The 23,991-nt window shown below is 50.5% G+C and overlaps 1 protein-coding gene across 10 annotated transcripts in view; it reads left to right on the forward strand.

Moving 5' to 3' along the window:
* The window catches only part of CDH23 (cadherin related 23), a 419,373-nt gene that overhangs the window by 180,452 nt on the left and 214,930 nt on the right, over positions 1-23,991 (forward strand). For all 10 annotated transcript variants that reach the window (XM_021943382.2, XM_021943384.2, XM_031652259.1 and 7 more), the window contains one exon: positions 431-509. In XM_021943382.2, coding sequence (XP_021799074.2) covers positions 431-509 — 79 coding nt within the window. The remainder of the gene's footprint in view (positions 1-430; positions 510-23,991) is intronic.

Consider the following 23,991-nt stretch of genomic DNA (forward strand, 5'->3'; position numbering starts at 1 on the left):
GTCCCAGGCTTTTTGCTGTCATTCTTATTAAGGTGCGGGGAAAGTGAGGCCAGAGAGGTGCAGCAACCTTCCTAAGGTCACACAGCAATGTGATGGGTGGTTGAGCTAGAGACCAGATCTCTTTTCTCTTCGCTGGATGCTCCTCATCGGTTCTTCTTCCATGGTGGTCCATCTGAACAAGGGATATGCGAAGGGGAAAGGGGAATGATAGCATCGGTAAGGTTGAGCCTCCCCATGGACCACAGGGTGTTTGCCTGGGAACTGCAGTGTGTGCCCAGGGCAGCTGAGGCCTGAGCCCTTGGCACCTACTTCCTGGTTTGCCCTTGCAGCCAGGATCAGCCTGGGGAGGGAAGCTGTGGGTGCCATGACAGCTGCAAAGAAAGACAGCAGCCAGGGGATCCAAACTCAAGTCCCTCCTCTCTTCTGGCAGGGCACGACGGTGCGCATCATCACCGCCATAGACCAGGATAAAGGACGTCCCCGGGGCATTGGCTACACCATTGTTTCAGGTAAGGCAGAGGCTGCCCCCTCTCCTCTCACCCCTCTGTCCTCCACCCAAGGAGAGCCAGTAGGTGTCTCAGGCTCTGAGGGCTAAGGAGAGGTCTGTGGGCATGTGGGACAGGGTAGGAGACCTGCCTACAGGGACAGTCCTCACCAAAGGGCCAGGAAGGGGACCAAGTGAAGGCAGTAGGAACGGGGAGAAGAGATGCTGGGAAGCCGACAGAGGCTAAAATGTCTGGGGGCTGCTTGGCTGGCACTGGGGGGTGGGAGCGTGTGCTGCTGTCCACGGTCTGAGACACTTGGGCACTTTGGGGCTCTGGGCCTGGGACTTGGGTGACTCCCATCTAACCTCCTCCAGCCCTCTGGGTTTGTCTTTTTCTTTTCGTATTTGATGAAAAGGTGGCAGTTCTAACATCATTGTAGAACAAACGGAGCTGCAACTATAGCTGATTTCATGTTCTTTTCACATTTCCAACCCTTAGGAATTCATGTCACATCTGGAATGTTGCAGGGGGGAACATCGGCCCTCTTGCCACCAGATGCCTTGGTTGAGCAGAATAGTGACTGATGGCAGAGATGGTTCTGGGTGACAGGATCCCTGACCCACGCCCCACCCAAAGACTGACAAATGGCAGCTCTGTTCGGCTCTCCCAGGGCTGGTTGGTTTTAGAGCAAGGATGCCTTGAGGATGCGGCGAGAGGCTGCTCACCCACAGACTCTGGCTCTGCCCACCCCCCATACATGCCACTCACCGCCTCCCTGCCCAGCCCACGAGTCGGTGAAGGGTCAGCCTGGTGTATCTGGGCAGGCCAGGCTGATGGCCGAGAGGACGTCTGGCCAGTTTCCACCCACTGCCTCTCCCTACCATACCCCCACACCCCCAGAACCGGGACTGGCATTGCTGGAGTAGCATCCTGCCCCTGAAGCTCAGAGGACAGCAAGGCATAGAGATCAAGAACATGGAGGAGGAGGGAGTCTACTGTGTCAGTCATTTTGGGTGGGTCCCTGTCCCTCAATTTGCCTGTACTTCCACAAAATGGGAGCAGTAAGAGTACCTACCTCGAGGTAATGTAAGAGTCAGATGATTTAACATATAAAGGGCCTAGTTAATGCATGTAAAGTACTGCATAAGTGTTAGCTATGGTTATTACTAGAGCTAGCAGCTAATGCTACCTTGGGAAGCTAGGGGTTAGCTAGTAGGAGGGAGACATCTCATGTCCTTGGCAATGCAGGAAACCAGGGGTGTCCCCCTGGGACCTGCAGCTGCTGACATGACTATTGTTTTGTCTCTAAGCCCAGGGTACTCTGGGACCCAGAGCCACTCCCAGCCCAGCGCAGGTGGTGACCGGCAGCAGGAGCATGGATTTGGGCCTCTGCACCACCCCCTCCCCGCATTTCATCATTCTGGTGTCCAGCACAGGACCTGGTTAGCATAAACCCTGATATGTACTTGCAAAATGAGTGAATGTCACTCTAGGGGAGTGAGTGTTCAAACTCCAGCTTGCCCAAGATCTCCTGGGGCTCCTACCCAAAATACAAAGTCCTTGGGCCCCACGGAGATTCTCCAGGAGGTCTGGGATGGGTCCAAGAATGGTCCTTTCTCACAGCAGTTCAGGTTCAGGCAGTCCTCAGATGGGGATGTGAGGAAGCCAGGCCCAGGAAGGAAACTGTTCTGCAAGAAGGCAGGACCCGCTTGGGAATCGAGGCCCTTTCTAGGTGGGCAGAGGGGAAGAGGAGGCCTGTCTTGGTGCTGATCTTCTTCATGAATTTTGCAAATTGAGACACAGTGTAAGAGCCTCCCAGTGACCAGGGGCTTGTGCTGGAGAACTGAGGGAACACCGGTGAGCCCTGGGTGATGGAGTTGGGGAGCCAGGACAGAGTGGCAGCAGGAAGGGAGTGCTCAGCTGGGCGGGGGCATGTCTGTCATGTGCTGACAGCCTCTGGGCTGGTTTCAGATACACCCCAGCCTGGATGGAGGTGGGGAGCAGAGAGCCAGGACTTGGTTCAAGGTCATGCTTAGAATGGGAACTTCTGCAGAGACTCTGAGTCCATCCTCCAGGGCGCTGGTCCATTCCAGGTTCATGCTGGGTGCCAGGCTGCCAGTCCAGACCCTTGGGTCCTCTCCAGTCTTCAAATAAACCCTGATAGCTCCAGCCAGAACCATCTCTCTACTCTCTCCCTCTGGGGAAGGAGGCTGGAGGGCTGAGCTGCTGAGCCTTTGGTGTCTGGGCTGGACTCTGGAGCTTGCAGTCCGGGCACAACTGGGGCAAAATCTCCTGGGACAGGCTCCCAAGTACACATATCAGGGTGAGAAGGGAGACCCAAGATTTGAAACCACAGAGAAGGGATGTATGTGGAGGTGAGGGCAGGAGGCAGAAACTTCTGGAAGGCCTGAGGCATTCAGCATAGCTTTATAGGATTCCCACTGCCAGCACAGATGTGTCTTAAGGGCTTTTAGAAAGGATGACAAATGGGTTACTTCTCACATGCCAGTTTTGATTGATTGGTAATGGCTGCCTGCAGAGGATCATGGAACCAAACAGGCTCATGAGCGCAGTATTCAACTGGTAGAGTCTGCTATGGATGTGGCAAGGGAGAGGGCCACTATGTGACAAATATTTGCCATCCTTGGTATGTTACCACTTGAGCAACACTTGCTGGGTGGCCTTAGATCTTCCTCTACCTATTTTGTGGATGTTTGTCACCACCTTGTGTCACCCAAACCCCTGTTGGGTAATGAGCAGCTCGAGCAAAGGGCAGTCCTTCTCTTTCTTCCCTACCCATCCTGACTGGCTCAACAGGGCTGCCCCTACCTGCCATTCCTGCCCCCTTCTCCCTGGCCCTGGGCTGGCACAGTCTCCCTGAGAGCCATCCTCAGCATGAACCTAAAGCAGGTTGATGGGCAGGAGGGCACTGTCCCCAGGAGAGCAGGTGGACAGCGGGCTAGGATTTTGGCCTCATCTCTACTTCCTTCCGCCAGGGTAGACGCGGCTGAAAAGAACATTGTCTGCCAAGGGTCTGTGTCACACACCTGCCTCTCTGGTGACATTTGGTCGCAGCCCTCTCCTGGGTGGCCTGGCCAGTGCCTGTTTATTGGGAAGCAGGCAGAAGGGATGGTTCATGTCACCCTGAGGGCATCTTCACAGCTGACTGCCCCAAGCTTGCCCTGAGTGCCTAGTAGGGGCCTGCCCCAGCCCTAGCAGCTCAGGAACCATTTTCCTTTGAAAGAAAGAACTAAGGGCTTTGTAGCGGGTGGGCAGAGCCAAGTGGAGAGTCCTGAGTGTGGTGATGTGGGTGACTCGAGTCTCTGGGACACCCCCAGAAGCCTGGGCTGGTGGTGGCTCTGTCTGCAGTGGGTGAGGCCTATCTGCCCCACGTGGCTGGAGACAGGCCTGAGCCCACAATGGATCCATGGCTCACAGTTAACCTGCCCAGTCCCCGAGGCCCTGTCCCCTCCAGGCTGTTTATCAGCCCTGCAACTGTGGGGATTTATGTCTGCACACCAGTGCTTTCCCCATTACTAATGACCCCTCTGTTTTGCCAAGAACAAAGAGGCCTTCAGCGCTAAGTTATGGCTCCATTGCCATCAATTTGTTCTCAGCTCCTCGTGGCCAAACTGAGACTGAGGAATGACAAGTTCTTTCCCATAGATGACCTGGCATGGGTCCCATCTTCTCCCTCAGCCTGTACCTGCCCTGCCACCCACAAGTGGCATCATTTTCTTGGGGCCTGACCAAAACAGAGTTCTGCAGGCTCCCGTCCCCAAAGGACAGCCCCAGCCTGTGGTCTCAACAGACACCCCCTCTGGCCTCATCCTTCCTCTGCCAGACAGACACAACCCCCCTTCAAGGGGCAGCTGCTTTCGCCCCCCTCCCTCCGACCAACAGAGCACTGAACTTGGAGTCAGAAGTTGTGGGTTCGAGGCCCAGCTGTGCCACCTGCCAGCAATGTATCTGAGTAAGGGGTTTGACCTCTCGACCCCGTGGTCCTCACCCACGGAACTGGGTTAATAATCCCCACATGGGTGAGAAGGTGCTGGAGAGACTTGAAAGGGCCATAAAATATTAAGGATTATTAATTGTCAAGGAACAAGCAGGACCCAGGAGTCCTTGGGACTCATTCATTCATTTCCTCATTTGTTTGAGCACAGGGCAGTGGTTGAGAGTACAGGCTCTGGAGCCATTGTCCATGGTGGTGACCTCTAGCTGTGCCAGCCAATGCATTTGCCTATTAGCCCATGTAGCTACTGGGCACTTGAAGTGTGGCTAGTCTGAGTTGAGAGATGCTGTCAATAAAACACGTAGGATTTTGAAGACCTAGTGTGCAAAAGAAGGTGATAAAATATCTCACTGGTAATGTTTTATATTGATGACATGTTGAAATGATAATATTTTGGATATACTGGGTGAAATACAGCATATTATTAAAATTAATGTCACCTATTTCTTTTTTGTGACTACTAGAGAATTTAAAATCACCCATGTGCCCATATTCCAATTCTGTTGGCGGCTCTGTTCTAGAGTTAGGTGGCCTCGGCTTAGCTTCTGCCACTGACCAGCTGCACAACCTTCTAAGCATCCATTTTCCAATCTGTAAAATGGAGATGATAACAGCCCCTGCCTCACAGGCCTATGGGGGTTTAGTGAGCTGAGCCAAGTCAGCACACAGAAGAGCACCTGATCTTGTAGCTAAGGCACTGAGCAGAGTGGACTCTTCATTCCCACCCACAGTTGACTGAGGGCTTTCTCCGGGCCAGGAGCTATGCTGATGTCCTGAGAGGTGGTGGAGACCAGGGCACCATCTTCGCCCTGGGAACCTGCAGTTTGGTTAGGAGACAGACCTATACAGAGGCAGCTTTGTTCCCCGGGTGGAACTCTGGGAAGAGGAGGCACAAGATATGCTGATGTTGACATGGAGTGATGGCTCCCTGGGGGCCCGTTAGACTGTTTTATCTACTTCTGTGTGTGTTCAAAAATATCCATGATAAGAAGAGAGAAAGGATCCTTGGGAGGGGGTGCCTCAGCCACTCAGCACAGGCTGGAGAGACTCCACAAGGAGAGATCACAGAAGCCAGGCACTGCAGGAGGAGTAAGAATTCAACGGAAAGAGGGGCGGACAGGCAGAAAGAACAGTGTGTACAGAGACTCTGCAGTAGGAGAGGAGCCACATTCATGCATCTGCAGTAGCTCAGCGTGACTGGGCGCAGCGCACAGGGGAGGCAGTGGCGGGGGGGTGGGGGAGTCAGGTGGTGAGGCTGCAGAGGGAGGCCGGGCTGGCCATGCAGCATGTGGGGTGCCCGGCTCAGGAGAATGCCAGCCCTGGTCCTGAGAGCAGCAGGGGGCCACCTGGAGGGTCTTGGGGGGTGGGGTGCATGGTCAGGAGTGCTTTTGGGCAGCTCATTGTGGTCAAGGTGGAGCAGACAGGTTGGGGGACAGCAGATAGGAGCAAGTAAGGAAGAGGTTGGGGTGTCCAGCTGAGAGTTGCAGCCCCGACTGCTCGGCCACAGGCCACACTGGGGGACAGAGCCAGACAGAGGCCAAGGGGGGCGTGGAGGCCTTGGAGGAGGTGCTGACGAGACAAGTGCCGTGGGTGAGGGCAGAGCTCTGTCCTCTTTTCATGCTGAAAAGGCCTAATCTCTTCTTGCTGCCCACATCCATTTCCCCATCTGCTGTCGTCCACAGCTCAGGACCATCCCCCAGAGTGAGGGGAGGAGAACCCTGTTTATTGGGTGCCTGCCATGTACCAGGCACAGCCTGGACACAAGTTATCCCTCAAAACAGTCTATGAGAGAGATGTAGACAAGGAAAGCAAGGCTCAGAGAGTTTACATATATTGGCCAATAGTCACAGCTACTAAGAGGCAGAGCAGGGATTCGAACCCAAGTCCCTCAGGTTCCAGAACCTCCCAGTTTCCATGACAACCCACTAGTTCTCAAAGTGTGGTCCCCAGAGCAGCAACATCAGCATCGTCTGGGAATTATTAGAAATGCAAGGTTTTGCATCCTCACTAAACCTAAAGAATCAGAAACTCTGGGTGTGCCCAGGCAACGCTGATGCTGCTGGCCTGGGGACCACACTTTGAGAAGCTCTGTTCTAAAGGAGCGTGTGTTCTCAATGGCGGCAAAATTTTGTACTGGGGAAGATCTTACTCTTTTAATGTATAAAGCAGATTTACATTATATCCGTGGTGTTGACATTTCATGTCAGGGGAGGAAAGTAATTACATAAAAATGTCTAAAGTGGCTCCTGGGGCAAGGGATTGAATGGGGTGGGTGATGATGAAGAGAAGGTTGAGAAACACAGGGCTAGAATCAAGGGTAAGTGAGAAGTATCAGGCCAAAACCCCTCACTTTCAACTTGAAAGGCAGTGGCCTCACTTCCAGGTCACACTGGGGTACTATGTTAGTGAAGAACAGAGCTTTCCCTTGCTTGTCTCTGAATTTTATTTTAATGCTACCAAGTGAGGAGGTACATTGGGTGCTTTAAAATACATTGAAATACACGAAAATACATTGATTGCTTTGAAGGGAAGTGTGTGTGTGTGTGTGTGTGTGTACACAGGGAGAATAATCAGATACAGTCACACTTGCACAAGCTCACACCCCCGACATATGCCAATAACTGAATTGGGCGCCTGGCCATGGCCTGGTGGGGGACAGCTATCATAGGAGACCATCGTGCGAAACACTTCAAAGCCCTTGTGATTAAGCTGCTTGGCATTTTCTCACCCTGAGAAGTAAAAACTCAGGAAAAGCAGAATTGCTTTGGAACTCTGAATCGCACACCACAGCTCCTGGCTTGGGGTAGCACAATGGGTGCCTGGAAGCCCCAAACATCTCGGGGCATCTCGGGGAATGGCTCACCTGGCTGGAGCCAGAGGTCACCAGGAAGGAGTCCAGGGCAGATAAGAGAGGGGTGGCAGGGCAGTTGCTAGAAGACATAGAAAGCAAAAAGAAGTAGGTTCTTGAGTGCAGCTGGGGTGGGGGAAGTGAACACGGGGTCACTGGGAGATTCATCTCACACAGTTCTGGGTGGATTGGAGCAGGAAGCACTTGAATGAGGGCGATCTGCTAACAGGCTGTGACTCTAATCTATCCTTGCTGAGGGGAGGTCTGGGGGTCATTGTGGAGATGTATAGGAGCCGAGTCAGCAGGCTCTGGTGATGTACTGAAAATAGATGATGCAGGAAAAGGAGGAGACAAATAAACTACTAACGTCTGAGTCTAGGTTTCTGGGGTCATGGTGGTGGCCTAGGCAGAAAGGGACATATTCATAAGAAAAGCCTGTTAACATCTGTGAATGCCACCCTAGACCCACATGTACCAAAACACCCCATTCTTCACCCATGGCAGACATCACTAATTGATCCCAGCACAAGGATGGGCCTCCAAGCCTTTCTTACCTGCCCTCTTGCAGCCACTAGCAATTGAGAAGCATTCTCTCTCAAGCTAGAACAAGCCTACCGTCCAAAGTGTAGGTTTAGCCCATTTGCATCCTGTAGCTCTCTTCTTTCAAGAATATCTAGGGACAGAGCCTCTGGAGGGTTTTTAATTTAATTATACAAACACGCTGGCCTGTTATTTACAGTTCTCTCCCATCATCATGCCGAAACAGCAACAATGTATCACACCAACGCTCACTTTCTCCTGATGAGCCACAGGAAAGTCTGCACTTCTTCCTTCCCCCCATCTTTCTCCCTCTTCTCTCCAGGCTGCGCTTCCTGCCACCCGGCCTCTCCTGGTGCTCTCATGAGCCCGCCTTTGTGATAAACCAGTCTTTACAGCCATGCTCATGATTCCCTGTTCTTCCTCTCTCCTTTAATGAGGTCCTGTATGCTCTTTGTCAGTAACAGTGGCTTGCCCCTTGCTTCCTTCCCATAAATAACACTGGTGGGTGGACTTTTAAGAGGTTTCACTGCAGCACAGTGAAACTCTCCCTTTCTGCGTCTCGTCTTCCCCATACCCTCCTCATGGGCAGGAGTCTGTCTCTGTCCCTTGCTCGGAACGTAGAGTGCTATGGAAACACTCTCAAGGCTTCCCCCTTCTGCTAGACCTGAGTCCACTTCCCCAGCTGGGCAAAGCATGGACTGCATGGGCCCTTTTTATTAGTCCACACAGCTTAGGGAACCATGTCTCTGAGCCAGAGCCATGGCTGAGGCAGCTCTGCGGGGTTGGGGGGGGGTTCTTGCTCATGGTTGGAGGTTGTTTGGGTGGGAGATTCTGGTTCCCCCATGTCAACGGGAACTTGTCTTTTTTTCTTTTTTGATTCTTTTCTGCTTTTTCCTCAATCTTTAAGATAACTGCTTTTTATTGACTTTCAAGAGCTTTGAGATCTTTGGAGGAATATGAAATTAGCCACCATTTAGTTTGCATTCTCTTTCTCTTTTAACTTGGTCTACCTCTGATACACAGAATTGATTTAAATGTAATTCTTGGCTCACGATTAACATTGGTCCATGTGTAGCTCTCTTTTGTTTCATTCTTAGCCTTAATAATATTGTGGATGCCTGTGAAACTCACCAGCCCACCTAGAGCAAGACCATCCCCTATGCCTTACGTCGCCTTACCCACACCTCATCCACACCTTACCCACACCTTACCCTCACCTTACCCACACCTTACCCATCCTACTCCCTGCACCTTTTTACCCTCACTTTAATTCTCAATTTTACCCACACCTTTACCCTCACCCACTCCACACCTCACCCTCACCCACCTCACCCACCACACCCACCTCACCTTACCCATGCCCTTTACCCTCGCACTCCATACCCACACCTTACCCTCACCTTACCCACACCTTACCCACACCTTACCCTCACCTTACCCACACCTTACCCTCACCTTTACCCAACCTTGCACCTCTTGACCTGTACCCACACCTTTACCCTCACCCACCCACACCTCACCCCTCACCTACCCACACCTTGCACCCCTCACCTTTACCCACACCTTTACCCCTCACTTTACCCTCACCTTTACTCACCTACCCACACCCACCCTCTCACCCTTTCACCTTACCCACACCTTTTACCCTCTACTTTAACTCACCTACCCACACCACCAATTTTACCTCAATTTACTCCACGCCCACCCTCACCTTACCCACACCCACTCCACAACCCCAATCTCACCTTTACCCACACCTTCCCCTCACTTTACCCTCACCTTTACCCACACCTTACCCTCACTTTGCACCCCTCACCTTTACCCTCACCTTACCCACACCTTACCCTCACCTTACCCTCACCTTACCCACACCTTACCCTCACCTTAGCCTCACCTTCCCCACACCTTACCACCTGTGTGTTCCTCCTCCACCCCATTCCCTGCCTCCCATCCCCCAGAACCACATATTTGAATCCTGTATTCTCTTATTCTCTTCCTTGTGGGAAATATCTTATCGCATGTGTGTGGATGACATATTGCTTGGATTTAGTTGTCTTTGAACTTTATTTTACAAGTATCATGTTATACATAGGCTCCTGGGACTCCTATTTTCTCCTCAATAGTATATATCCAAGACTCATCCATGCTGTCAGGCGGGTATCATTTTTCATGTTTACTATGCATATTACTCTATCATGGGAAAATACTGCAGTTTACTTATCCATTTCCCTGTTGATGGGTTGATTACAAACTGTGCTGCTATAAGCATCCATGTATCTCTCTCTGGATGTGTTCAAGAGTTTGTCTTCAGCTACATACGTCATCTCTCACCCCCATCATAACCCTCGAATGTGGCTGGCTAGAGCTGTTTAACAGATGAGGAAGCCTAGACGCAAAGAGCTCATGAAATATGCTTAGGGCCACATGGCAAATGAGCAGCAGACCCAGGATTCAAACCGAGACCTTCCTGCTTCTAAAACTCACATTTTTTTCTGCTATTGTTTGCTATTCTGCCTGAAAAGCCAAGGGATTTATGTCAGCCTGGTGGTCTGTGTGTAGGAGTGGAATATTAAGATTCATTCAATCATTCATTTATTCATTCATGCATTTGTTCATTCATTCATTCAGCTAACCAGTGAGTACTTATTCAGTGGCTACTGTGTGCCAAGCTCCATGCTAGACCCCGGGACCAGCTGTGAACCATCACCACCCTCATGGAGTTCACATGTTAGTGGAGGAAAGGGATCGTAAATAAATCAGCAAAGACAGTGTTTCCCCGGTGTGTTAAAAACGTCAGGAAGAAAACGCCAGGGTGAGGAGAGGGTACCTAGGATGAGGAGGCATCTAGGAAGGGGATTTAGGAAGGCTGGACCAGGGAAATGTCAGCTGCCTGCCTCCACCTTTCCAGGCTATGGGCATGGGAAGAGATCCTCATTGCTCCCGCCTCAGAAAAGGTCTCCAATATCTTCTGGGGGCTTTGAACCTGAGACGAGCCCCTCTAAGCAGCTCAGATTCCCAGCTCCCTTTTTCATCTGACTCCCTGGATGACTGCTCAGCTTTCAAGGCAGCCCCCAGCCGAGGCTAATCTGAAATAAAAGTTTTTATTTATCTAGCTTGATACCTGGTGCAAGGTTAAATCATACAAAAGAAAAAGCAATAAGAGAGAAAGATTAAGCATAAGGCGCTGTCTTAGGCATGCCCTTTTGCAATATGGTTACAAAGATATTAAACCTGAAGACACCCGCAAGTCCACACTGCTATTTCCTTGTCTCTCTGGGCTCAGCTTAGCTGCTGCTGGAGCAGGAAGGATGACAGAACTCGGTGGGGGCCGTAGGAGGGAGACCCCCTGGGGTACCCTGCAGAGAGAGTGAGCAGCCAGATGGAGTTCTAGTTACTCAGCCCATCAGCCACCTCCCACCCCACACAGCTCTGATTCATGGCTTCCCTGGGGAACAAAAACATTGACATCTGCACCTACGTTTCTATCAGCGTGTCCGTGTCATCAGTATTTATTATGTGCCTGCCACGGGCAAGGCACCCTGGGAAGAGAGAGCAGGCAAGAAACCTTCATCACAATCCCTTCCCACAGTCAGCCTGGGCTCAAATCTCAGGTGACCTTGAGCAGGTTACATCCACCTGTGCCTCAGTTTCCTCATCTGTGAAATGGGAATATTCATAGGGTTATTTTAAGCATCAGATGAGTTAATACAAGCAAAGATCTCAAAACAGTGCCTAACACATAGTAGGCACACTTTATTGTTATTATTAGCGTTGAAAAAATTATAGTCTAGTTGATGACAAATGCAAACAAGAAACACCAGGCCTGGATTCCTCAGCCTGTAGGTATTAATGGGGTCTCTAAAAATCCAGATTTCACTGACTTGTGGCCTTCCTCCATGACTGTATAACCCTCAGACTTCAGCTCTCTGTAAAATCCCCACCAAATGTTGCAGAGGCACCTACAGGGTGGGGAGGAGGCAGTTCTCCTGCACTTTCTAACTGCCCTGCCAGCTCTCCTGCCCTCATCCCTCTCGGTGTCCCCTGCACAAAGCTGCTGGAGGTGGGTAACTCACCAGGCCCCTGCTGTAGGCACCCTCTCTAGCCCCTGAAATGGCCCAGCATCCCCTGGGTGCCCCATGACCCTGGAGCCAGATGGATTGTGGGCTCCTCCCCTGCTGCAGGCTGCACTTAGGATCTGGGTCCCACAGCCCCGCTGCCTGAGCCCTGTGCACTGCATGCCTCTCTCCACTCACACGCAAACAGCTCCCCCAGCTCCGGTCTGCAGCCCTTCCTTCTGTAGGGCCAGGAAGGGCCATGAGGACACCATGCCACCCTCCTCACCCATCTTTCCTACAGAGCCCATTGTTTAAAGCAATTTTTTTCTTTTTGAGACAGAGTCTCACTCTGTCACTCAGGCTGGAGTGCAGTGGCGGCATCTCAGCCCACTTGCAACCTCCACCTCCAGGGTTCAAGCCATTCTCCTGCCTCAGCCTCCCTAGTAGCTGGGACTACAGGCGCCCGCCACCACACCCAGCTAATTTTTAGTAGAGACAGGGTTTCACCATATTGGCCAGGGTGGTCTTGAACTCCTGACCTTGTGATCCACCTGCCTCAGCCTCCCAAAGTGCTGGGATTACAAGTGTGAGCCACCACGCCCGGCCTAAAGCAATTTTTTTAAAAGAAGGGAAGGAAGGAAAGGAGGTGGACAAAAGAAAGAAATAAGAAGAAAAGAAAGCTTTATTTTAGCCAAAATATCAGCTTACTGAAAGCCCATCCACCCATTCCCCAGACATATCCAGTACGGACCCTAGGGAAAACCAACTACACAAGTAATTCATCATGGGTGCCTGAAGCATGGCATATGTAATACACATAGGGTTTGTTCCCCCAGGAAAGGCAGTCCTTGAAGGAGGGTTTGGGGAGATGGTGAGGAAGAAGCATTGCCACCCGCAGGGTAGGTTGTGAGCACACACTCATAGGACTTTCCCCCCACCCCTGCCCTAACATTCTCCTGCAGGTTGGAACTCACATTGGGAAAGGTTTGGATGCCAGACTATGGAGTAATAATGACGTCATAATAATAGCTACCACTTATTGGATGTGTGCTAATGGATCTAAATGTTTTACCTACATCAACTCTTTTAATCCTCTCAATAACCCCATGAGACTGTCCTATTATTGTTATCCCCATTTTACAGAGGAGGAAACTGAGGCCCAGTTGCCCAAGGTTTCATGTCTGATAGGTGATAGAACCGGATACTGAACCCAGCAGCCTGGCTCTAAGTCTATTTTTCTCCACCTCTCCCTGCCCTGAGCACTGGAGCGGGCTGCTGCAGGCTGAGAATCACTGGTTCTACCTCTGGACTTGGCTAAACTTCCTGTGCTTTCTGCCACCTCTCTCTCTGCCTCTCTGTCAAATGCTCTGAGTCAATTAACTGGCTGCCCCCATTCAAATATTTGACCAATATCCTGGAAACAGAGATTTCAGAGCAGATATTTTCAGACAATCATTGAAGTGAACAAACATTCTGGCACAGAATGAAATTATTGCTCAACATCTGATTCTGTCGGGCTGTTCTCCCATCCCAGCCTTACCCCTACCCACCACTTGAAGGCGTTTCTTTATGGGGGTGAGGTGGGTGGAATTGGGCTGCTTCTGCTTTCTAGCTCACTGCCTCTCCTACCCCCTTCCACTGCTAGTGCGTGAGGATTCCCCCGCCCTCACTTGTGGGATCACATCATTGAAGCACTTTTGAATCCGTAAAGGCAGATGCTGAAGGGCACCTCACAACGATGACCGGCAGACCAAGCGTTATTTTAAAGGGGCTGGTGACTAGTTTTTCTTCATAATGACAGTGGTAGTCCCAAATGTCAGCAAAAGCAATTTAGTTGAGATTGAAAGGAGCACTTTGCAAATGAGGATTTGAGTCCCTGGGATGCTTTCAGTCCTCTGTAGAAGTCTGTAGGAGCTGGGTGTGGTGGCGTGTGCCTGTAGTCCTAGCTACTCCAGAGGCTGAGCCCAGGGGTTTGAGGCTGCAGTGAACTAAGATGGCCCCACAGCACTCTGGCCTGGGCAACAGTCTCCAAAAAAAAAAGTCTCTAGAGACTGGGGAATTGATCATTCATGACTCAGCCTATGGTTGGCAAGGTCTTAATGTGCCAGCTTTCACATGGGGTGGTCTTGAGGAGACAGACAAGACTGTATAATGGAAACTGAAAATGTAAAACCAAGCCACCGAGAAGCTTGAGGATTTGCTGCAGAGGTAAACGTATGAGAAATTGCTCCTCCATCACAGCATTTGCTGAGTGGCTGGTGCTGTCGGTGAGTTCCTGGGGGAGATCAGAGGAGGCCGAAAGGGCTGAGAGCTGGGGCAGAGGCGAGGATAACAGCTTCAGCCGAATGCTGGTTCCCCAAATGTAAGAAGATACTCCCAAGGGATGATTTTAAGGGATGCACGGGTGAGGCGTGAAATAACATTGAATCACACAAAGAGACAGTTATTCCCTTCTTGATTCTCTTACAGAATTTCCATTTCTGTCAGTTCTATCCAGGAAAGGGTTCAGTTGGGTGCTCCTGTCTTTAGCACCTCTTCAACTGGGCTCATGTCCCCACTGGACACAAGGAGAGCTGCTGGAGCCTTCAGAGGTTGAGCTGATGCAGCTAACCATGGAGGCAAACCACACAGGCTCATTTCCCCATGTTACAGCCACCCTCTACACATGGCTGATGAACTGGTTCTCCATGTGTGATACCCTTCAAGAGTTTTTTTTAGGATGATGTTTAAAAAAATTAAAACTACTAAACAAATAACAATAGAAGTTTCATACAAACATAGCAGAAATTGGGAGGCTGGTATCCACATGACTGACGATCAGGCAATGCTGATGGACCAGTCATCTTGACTTGGGCCTTTCCTTGAGTGACTTTCCTTCTGAGAGTCACCTCAGTGCATGTGAAGGGCTCAGAACAGCTCCTGGGCCAGGGCAGGCGCTCAGGAAATGCCAGCCCTCTGTTGGATGGAATGGCCCTTGGAAATGGGGTGCACTAGCACCCACACGGCAATGTTATTGGCACTGCTGCTGGGACTGAGGGGTGGGTTGGTTAGGTGGCGAGGAAAGCATCCCAAGCAGGAGAGGCTGAGATGAGCAGAGGCTTAGAGGGAGGACCAAGGGACATTTAAAGGACAGTGGACAGACAAACCAGACTGCAGAAAGGGAAACATGGAAGATGATTTGAAGGGTCTTGGGCCAAGCTAAGGAGTGTGGATTGTTCCTTTCAGGGCATCTGTGTTTACAAGGACCCAAGAGCTCTCAGGAGCCCAGGAAAAGGGGCTTGCTGTGAGGCTCGGGGTTCCCATGGATATCCTGAGCTGACGCTCCTCAGCATCGGGTCTCCTGGCTCAGGAACTAGGAACAAAGCTCAGATGTTTTCTCCTTTCCTAGAGCATCTGTACTCATTTCCTATAGTTGCCATAATAAAATGCCACTTACTTAGTGGCTTAAAACAACAGAAGTTTATTCCCTTACAGTTCTAGAGGCCAGAAGTCTGAAATGAGGCTTATGGGGTTAAAATCAAGGTGTCAACAGGTCCAGTTCCTTCTAGAAACTCCAGGAGATAATCCCATCCTTGCCTCTTCCACCTCTTCTCGTGGCTGCCAGCATCCCTTGGCTTGTGGCTGCATCATTCTGATCCCCTCTTCCCTGTTGCCATTGCCCTCTCCTCTCCTGTAGTCAAATTTCCCCCTGCCTCCCTCTAATGAGGATCCTTGTGATTATATTTAGGGTCCACCCAGACAATCCATGCTAATCTCCCATTGCAAGATCTTTAACCAAACCATATCTGCAAAGTCCCCTTTGCCATGTAAGTAACATGCAGAGGTTGCAGGGTTTTTGACCTGGGTGCCTTTGATGGCCATTCTTCAGCCCACCACAGCATCCGTGCCCTCTCTGAGCATCTGCCTCTCTCCACTGGCTCCCTCACAGTCTCACCTGGGCCACTGCCTCTTTTTTGCGCTGCTCTTGAAATGCCCTTTCAGCTGCTGTCTCAGCTGCCAAGCACCTCTATACTATAGTTACCCCATTCTGAGTTTCCTAGAGAGGTCAGATTGTCCAGCTTACCACCACAGCAGTGTCCGCAAGCCATAGGGAGCTGGCAGCCTGAAATGCTGTCCCCTAGGCAGCTGGTACAGAAGAGGGTAGTGGGGCCATGCGTGGGGCAGGCCCCAAATACATCTAGTACACTTTCAGAGATAGACAGACCGATGGGACAGAATAGAGCTCTTAGAACCAGACCCAGATATAAATATGGGAACTTGTATGATAAAGGTGGCACCACAAATCACCGAGGAAAGGATGACTTGTTTAGTAGCTGGTGTTGGGAAAACTAGCTCACCACATGGAAAAAAAAAGCAAGATCCCTACCATACGCCGTATACCAAGGTAGACTCCAGATGGATTCAAGACCTAAATGTGAAAGGTAGAATATAAAGCTCATAAAAGGAAATGTGGGGGTATATCTTCATGACCTTGTAGTAGGAAAGGACTTCTCAGCATCCCCGGAGCACATGCCATAGAAGAAAAGTTGTTCTACATCAAAGGAGTTCCAATTCAATCAGAATATGTAGACTGTTAACAGCAAATGATATATAGGGAAATTTTTGCAACAATTAAAACCAAGGAACTAATAGCTAGCATATATAAGGAATTCCTACAGACCAAGAGGAAAAAGTTGGAAAATCCAACAGAAAAATAAGCAAAGGATATTCATGGAGTGGGAAACCCCGATGACGGGTGGACACACGTAGAGATGCTGAAACTGACTAAAAATCAGGGAAACGCAAATGGTAACTGCAGTGACCGACCTCTTCACACCCCACATCGACACAGGAGCCACATCCTCCCTGTTTTTGTGTAGCCTGTGAGCTGGGAATGGGTTTTAAAGATAACTATCTTTAGGCCTGGTGCAGTGGCTCACACCTGTAATCCCAAAGCTCTGGGAGGCCAAAGCAGGTGGATCACGGAGGCCAGGAGTTTAGACCAGCCTGGGCTATGGAGTAAGGCCCCATCTCCACGGGTAGGGCAGCCCATGCTTGTAGTCCTAGCTACCTGGGAGGTTGGGAGGATTGCTTGACCCCAGGAGTTTGAGGTTACAGTGAGCTATGATCATGCCATTGCACTCCAGCCTGGGCAATAGAGTGAGACTTTTTCTCTAAAAGAGATAAAAGAAAGAAAGATAAGTATTTTTGCAGTTGATCTGAGGGTAGTAAACATGATCTGTGAACTCCAGTTAAGCAAAATGTTATCCCCCGCCACAAAAGTTCCATTCTTCTCATTAGCAGGACTGTAGTATAACAAATTGTGCTCAATTATTATGTTTTGAATTCCTCAAAAATGTTTGTGGAAACTTGTTTTCTTTCTTTCTTTCTTTTTTTGTTTTTTGTTTTTTGTGGTTTTTTTTGATAGAATTTCACTCTTGTTGCCCAGGCAGGAGTGCAACAGCGCGATCTCAGCTCACCACAACTTCTGCCTCCCGGGTTCAAGCAATTCTCCTGCCTCAGCCTCCCCAGTAGCTGGGATTACAGGCATGTGCCACCACGCCCAGCTAATTTTTGTATTTTTTTTAGTAGAGATGGGGTTTCCCATGTTGCTCAGGCTGGTCTCAAACTCTTGACCTCAGGTGATCCACCCGCCTTGGCCTCCCAAAGTGCTGGGATTATAGGTGTGAACCACCAAGCCACGCCTGTTTTCCTTCTAGTATCAACGTAATGTCCTCAATTTGGCCTCTCGACCTGCAAAGTTTGAAATATTCACTATGACCTTTTGAAAGAAAGTTTGCTGACCCCCACACACTCTGCATCAGTTAAAAGCCACATGCTATCAGGTTGAACCACATAAAATCACCATTTTTATACATCAAAATGGTTCAATGTCAGCAATTTCTTATGGTTCAAATTCATAGATATATATACAGCAAGATAGATTAATATTTAAAACCTATCATTGAGAATTTATAAAAGAAATAGAATTTATAAAAGATATAGAAAGGGATAACATAATAGCATTTCTGTAAGATAAAATAAGAAAGCAAACAACAGTAAGAGTAGATACTGAACAAGAATACAGGCTTGACCGGGCGCGGTGGCTCACGCCTGTAATCCCAGCACTTTGGGAGGCCAAGGCTGGCAGATCACGAGGTCAGGAGATCAAGACCATCCTGGCTAACACGGTGAAAACCCGTCTCTACTAAAAATACAAAAAATTATCCAGGCATGGTGGCAGGCACCTGTGGTCCCCAGCTACTCAGGAGGCTGAGGCAGGGGAATGGTGCAAACCCAGGAGGTCGAGCTTGCAGTGAGCAGAGATCGCGCCACTGCACTCCAGCCTGGGCGGCAGAGCCAGACTCCTTCCCCCCCCCAAAAAAAAAGAAAAAAAAAAGAATACAGACTTAAAGAATACAGGCTTATGCAGAGACATGTTGCAAAGTACTTGTTTTGGAGAAGAGAAAAGGTGGGAGAAGGGTGAAGAGGAAGCCCAACTGTAACATTTGCTAATATTTATTGAATAATTGCCTAGTCCTGCTTTAAGCAACTCACAGGTGTTAACTCATTTACTCCTCACAGCACCCTGATGAGGAATGTGATATCATCGTGCCCACTCTACACATGAGGAGACCCAGCTCAGTGGGGTTAGGTCACTTGCCAGCTGCGGCCACTCAGCTTGTAATTGTCAGAGCCAGGATTTGAACACAGGCAATTTTGGCTCTAGTTTGGGGAATCAGATCTGAAGTGATGTGGGTATAGGTCAGAGGTGTGAAGCTGCACCCAACATGTCTGAAAAAGCAAACTCCCCTTTTAACTAAATCCTGCACGCACCCCTGCCCACTCCATGCTCAGGAAATCCCTAGTGCTCCTTTTTCACTTGCTTCTCAAGGATCCAGAACATTTACCTAGGCTCTGACCACACTATGAGAGTGAGGAATATGGACCCTGGCCCTGCCTTGGCCCAGCCTGGAGTGATGGGGCCATCTTACTCATAGGGCAAAATTACTGACAGAATGTGCCCTGAGAAAGGGCTCTGGCATTAATATACTGAGATATCAGCCAAGGGCTTGGGATCACATAGGTCCAAGTTTAAATCCTGGCTCTGAGTCCAACTGCCTGTGGGGCCTCGACAAATCAGTTTTGTAAACAGAGTTCAAAATACCTACCTCGATGAGGCATTGCACAGCACAGTGCCTGGCATATAGTAAGTGCAGAGTAAATTACTATCGATCACGAGTTCATTGACATCACCTAGGGAAAACGACTGCCTTTCATTGTACCATCTGGAAAGAAGGCCACTTGGGGAAAGCAGGGAGGAGCCTCTGGCATCCTATTTCTCTAATTAGTCTGCCTGTTCCCCTCTTTTCCATCCTATCTATCTTTCTATATCTCCCCTCCCCTCCCTTAAAAACTTATCTTCACACTCACCTCCCCCAGGAAGCCTTCCCTGACCACCCCCTTGCATCATCTACTTAACTGACGGTAGCAGGTTCGTCGCCCCCATTCTATTTCTAATGTGGAGGTTCATGCTCACTCCACCATCCCTGGACCCCATGCCCAGGACAGTGTCTTGGCCTGGGGTTCACAGGCATTTGTCTCTTTGACATTCTTTCCCTTTCCCCCTTGGTAACCACTGAATCCCTGGGAATCTGCAGGTCCCAAACACACGGCCCTCACAACCCAGAAAGGAGCCATCTTTTCCCGAGGGGCATCCCAAGCACCTGCCTTCCCCTGTTATCCGCCGAGACAATGCTCTGCGGGAGGCATTGCCTCCTACTGTACCCTGAGAACACGTAGGCCCAGCCTCAATGTGGCCTGCCTGGGTCTGCCCAGGTTGTGCGTGGCACTGCCAGCAATTGGCACCAAACCACCCACACCCACATCCAAGGCCTTTCTCTCATATCCCAGCCACTTCAAGCCCAGAGGTGGCCATGTGACTCCAATGTCCCTCCTGTGAAAGCCTTCTCTCTTACCTCTCCAGGGAAACTGAAGCCCGCACCAACCAACTTTCCTCCATGGTCCGTGTAACTCAGAACTGCTAATTGGGGCTTGGCTCTGGTCAGTCCCCTCTGTGATTAGCACTGATTTTCCCTGGCACCAAGGGTGGTGCCTTCTGCCTGGTTCTGCTCAGGGGTGGTGGGAGGCACACACCTCAGCAGTGGGGAGAGACTGGCCTGCAGTACGAGAGAAAGCAAGCCCCTTGGACCCCACTTTTTTGCAGCCGTTATTAGGATGTCGGTGGGATCCCACACAAGGATGTCATGCAAGGCCCTCTCTGGAGGTTGCATCTTACACTTACAACAAGCACTATCAATATCCCCATTTCACAGATGAGGAAACTGAGGCTCAGAAAGGTAACATAACATGTAGGGTCATGCTAGGCCAAGAAGTGGCAGAGCCAGGATTCAAACCCAGGTCTGCGTGAGTCTGAAGTCCGCAGGGACCACCCTCCTCATTGGATGGTCGTGACAACCCTGTCATGTGCAGACCCTGCCTCTACTATTTCCACCATACAGATGGGTAAACTGAGGCTCGGGGAGCTCAGGAAACTCAAGGCCATATGATTGGTGAAGTGATAGATACTGGTTGGCCTCTGATCCAGCCTTTATTCAGTCCACTGTACACTGACCCTTCCCTTCCACGCCAGGACCCCTCTCCCTCCAGTGTGGCAGCATGAGGGGTAACCAGGAGAGGAGTTGAGGTCATGACGAGTTGGACGGGCGTGAGAAGCAGATGGGAATTGTCACAAAGTTGTTGGATGGGTCACAAAGGGCCAAGTTGCAGAAAGTGCTGGAAGCCAGGTGGACTTGCCGTGTTGGGCAGGAGGGAGCATGTTGGATCTTACAGGGGGAGTGAAGTGCTGAACTGGCACTCCTCAATGCCCCTTGCCCAGCCCACCCCAGGGCCTGCCTCCCAGCCCCGGTCCCCACCTCCCCGCCGCCCGGTGCTACCTTCCTCCCTCCCTCTCTCCCTCCCTCCCTCCCTCCCTCCCAGGTTGGGGACATTGGGCCGCTGAGGTCAGGCCTTTATTTGAAGGACAGATAATTAATCCCACAAAGTAATCCCCAGCACACTCTGGCAGATTTATGGAGATCGCCTCTGTCCCGGGAACTCTGCCTCATCATCTTTCATTTGCCAGGCAAAGCGAGTGACTTGTTATATCATAGGCCCCACGCCAATAGGAATTTCATTTAGGGGAGTTCTCCAGGGGGAAGGAGATTGATAACCCAGGCCTGGGCAGGAACCGACGGCAGTCCTGGGGCCAGGAGGGTGGGAAGCAGAGCAGGCATTGCCACCTCCTCTGTCCCCTTGCTGGTCTCCATCTTTCTCCCAACATGGGGCTGGTTTCGTGGACCTCACCTGTCACAGGCCACAGGGACCCGGATATCATCCAGTCGAGTCTTTCCAAGCCCCAGATGAGAAAGCAGAGGCCCAGAGCATGAGAGAGGGACTGTTTCCCACCCGGCTCTTGGGGCTACTCTGCCCCAGCTGTCCTCATCGTTACTTCTCCCTCCCCACTCGCCACCTCACAGGGCTGCCACAGGTACAGGGCTGTCAAGGGCAGGGGCAGGGGCTCCTCAGAGCCTGCCATGGTGGCCCTTGGAGCTTGCCTCCCAAGGAGGCTCCTTTCGGTGCAGGAGGGCAGTAGGGGTTGGCAGGACCTGGCAGCTCATCCACCAAACAGTGAGGAAGGAGAGGCGTGGCCCTGGGGGTCAGGGTAGTTGCTTCTGGTCCATTGGCTCTGCCTTTAGCTTGCTAGGCAGTTTAATGGCTACCACTGTCCACCTTTGCAATACAGGTGTTTGGGCTTATTTGATAATTCATAAATATTTATCAGGCACCTCTCGTACTCACTGCTGGAGATATAGCCATGAACAAGACAGACAAAACTGTCACCCTCAGAGCCTGTCTTCCAACACACTCTGCTGTATCCACACTCCCGCCCCGCCCCCACCCTCAAAGGCGGGGTGGGCCCAGGCTATGGGCAACTGGGAAGGGAGGGGAGGGCCTGGGCACAGCTCAGAGAGCAGGGGTTGGCGTGGCAACGTGTAGGCAGGCACCAGCACCAGCTTTGCCAACTTGGCAACTCCATGTCAATAGAGACCAAGCATGGTGGGGCTGGCTCCTTCCTGAGGCTCCACCCGGCCCTCAGTAATTAAAGCCATAAGTCATCTTCCAAGGGGAGCCTGTAGGCTGGGGAGGCCACAGCTGGCCTTGCTTGGGGTTTAGTGCTGAGAGGGAGAGTGAGTACATCTGGGCAGAGGTTGGCAGAGGGAGCTGAAGATCAAAGGCTGCCCTCCATTCTGGCCTAGGCTAGGGACAGTGTTTGGGCTCTGAGGCTCTGCTTGGTGCTAGGGGCAGTGCCAGGAGTTTCCTCCACAAGCAAAGAGTTTACTTCGTCTTTTCTCTGAGTGCTGAGTCTCAAGCTTGCAAATACCCCAAGTGACGCCATCTGTCTCCAGCAGGACCGTTTGTCCTGGTCCCCCTCCAGGAGGGTCTATACCCAGAGCTTGGAGTGGGGGTGCTATAGGGTGTCCACTGCTTTGAGGTGCTTCCCAGAGAGCCTGCATTCCGTCCTGCCAAGAGACTAGGGGTCAGTAGCCCAGACCAGCTGATGGGGAAGGAGGCAGGGCCAGGAACCTGTGTAACTAAGAAGGACACCAGGCCATGCATCTGTAGGGTGGCCCAGTGGGAAAGACCCAAAAGTCGCTCCTGTGACTTCTCTTTTTCTAAAAAGTAGTCAGAGGCTTTGGAAAGATTTGGGTTGTGGAGCCTCCTCCCTGGTCGAAAAGGCAAGGACGTCTCTCTTTTTCTTGTTTCTCGCTTGCTCAGCAAAAGTTTCTGCCTGTGTGAGCCAAAGGATGGGAGCGTCTTGGGACATCCCTCCCTATCTGGCTGGGCTCATTCATCAAGCGTTCTCTGAACGCCTATTTGGTGTGGGGCACTTGGCCAAGGGCTTGGGACATAATGTGACATCTGGGGCTGAGCCTCTAGCTGGGAGGATGAGGGCATTCTGGAGGCAGGCTGCTGGGATGAAATGGGCAACCACCCACCCCACCCCATACTCCACCCCACATCCCAGCCCAGGACCCCTGGCCTTTGTCAGAGAAGCAGGGCCAAGTTCACTGGCAAATGCGAAATACTAAATATTTAGAAAAGTACAGAAACCAACACAGCACACCCCCATGTATTCACCACCCTGATAACATTTGTTGACATTTTGCCATAATTGCTTTGGATCTTTTTTGCTCTTCTTTTTGTTCTCGTTTAAGAAATGAAACATTGCAGCTATTGTTGAAGGCACATTTTCTTTGATTTCAATCATCTCAGAGGCCTGTTCTTAGAACACTGAGTAGAAAAGGTAAAAACCTCTGATCCTGACGTTGGCTTCAAAAATGGCGTCCCTGACTTGAATGTGAACTGTGTCTTAGGTGACATTGAGGAATCATTTATTTTGCTTAGGGTGAAAATAGCATGTTTTGTTGCATTTTTGAAAGTCCTCATGAGAGATGCATGCAGTATTTAAAGATGAACTGGAATTTGCTCTGATAACACCATGAAAAATTGGTAGTGTTGGGAGGGGGCAGTGATTTTAAGATAAGATTGGCAAAATTTTGATGATTGTTGCATCTGGGTGACGGTACCGAGAGCTTCATTGTGCTCTTGTCTCTACATTTGTGTTTGTTTGAAATTTTCCGTAGTAAAACTTTTATGTGTGGTCCCCAAAGCTCAGAGCAGACCAGAGAGCCATCTGACCTGTGGCCTGGACAGGAGCCCAGACTTGAGCCAGACTTCTGGTCCACCCATCTGGTGCCAGTTCTGCTTCTAACTTGCTGTGTGTTGTTGACCAAGTTACTTCTCGTCTCTGATTGTCAATTCTCCAGGGGTTGAAGGAAAAGTTGGAACCTATTAGGCTTTAAGCATCTTTCCATTTTCCACCTCTGACACTTGACACATCTAACTTGTATGCTCAGACTCCACTGGAGGGAAACTGTGGGAACAGCCCCATTTACACCTTCAATTTCTTTTTTTTTTCTTTTTTTTTTTTTTCTTTTTTTTGGT

This window comes from Papio anubis, chromosome 11, assembly GCF_008728515.1.
Source record: "Papio anubis isolate 15944 chromosome 11, Panubis1.0, whole genome shotgun sequence".
In the NCBI taxonomy this organism is placed as follows: Eukaryota; Metazoa; Chordata; class Mammalia; order Primates; family Cercopithecidae; genus Papio; species Papio anubis.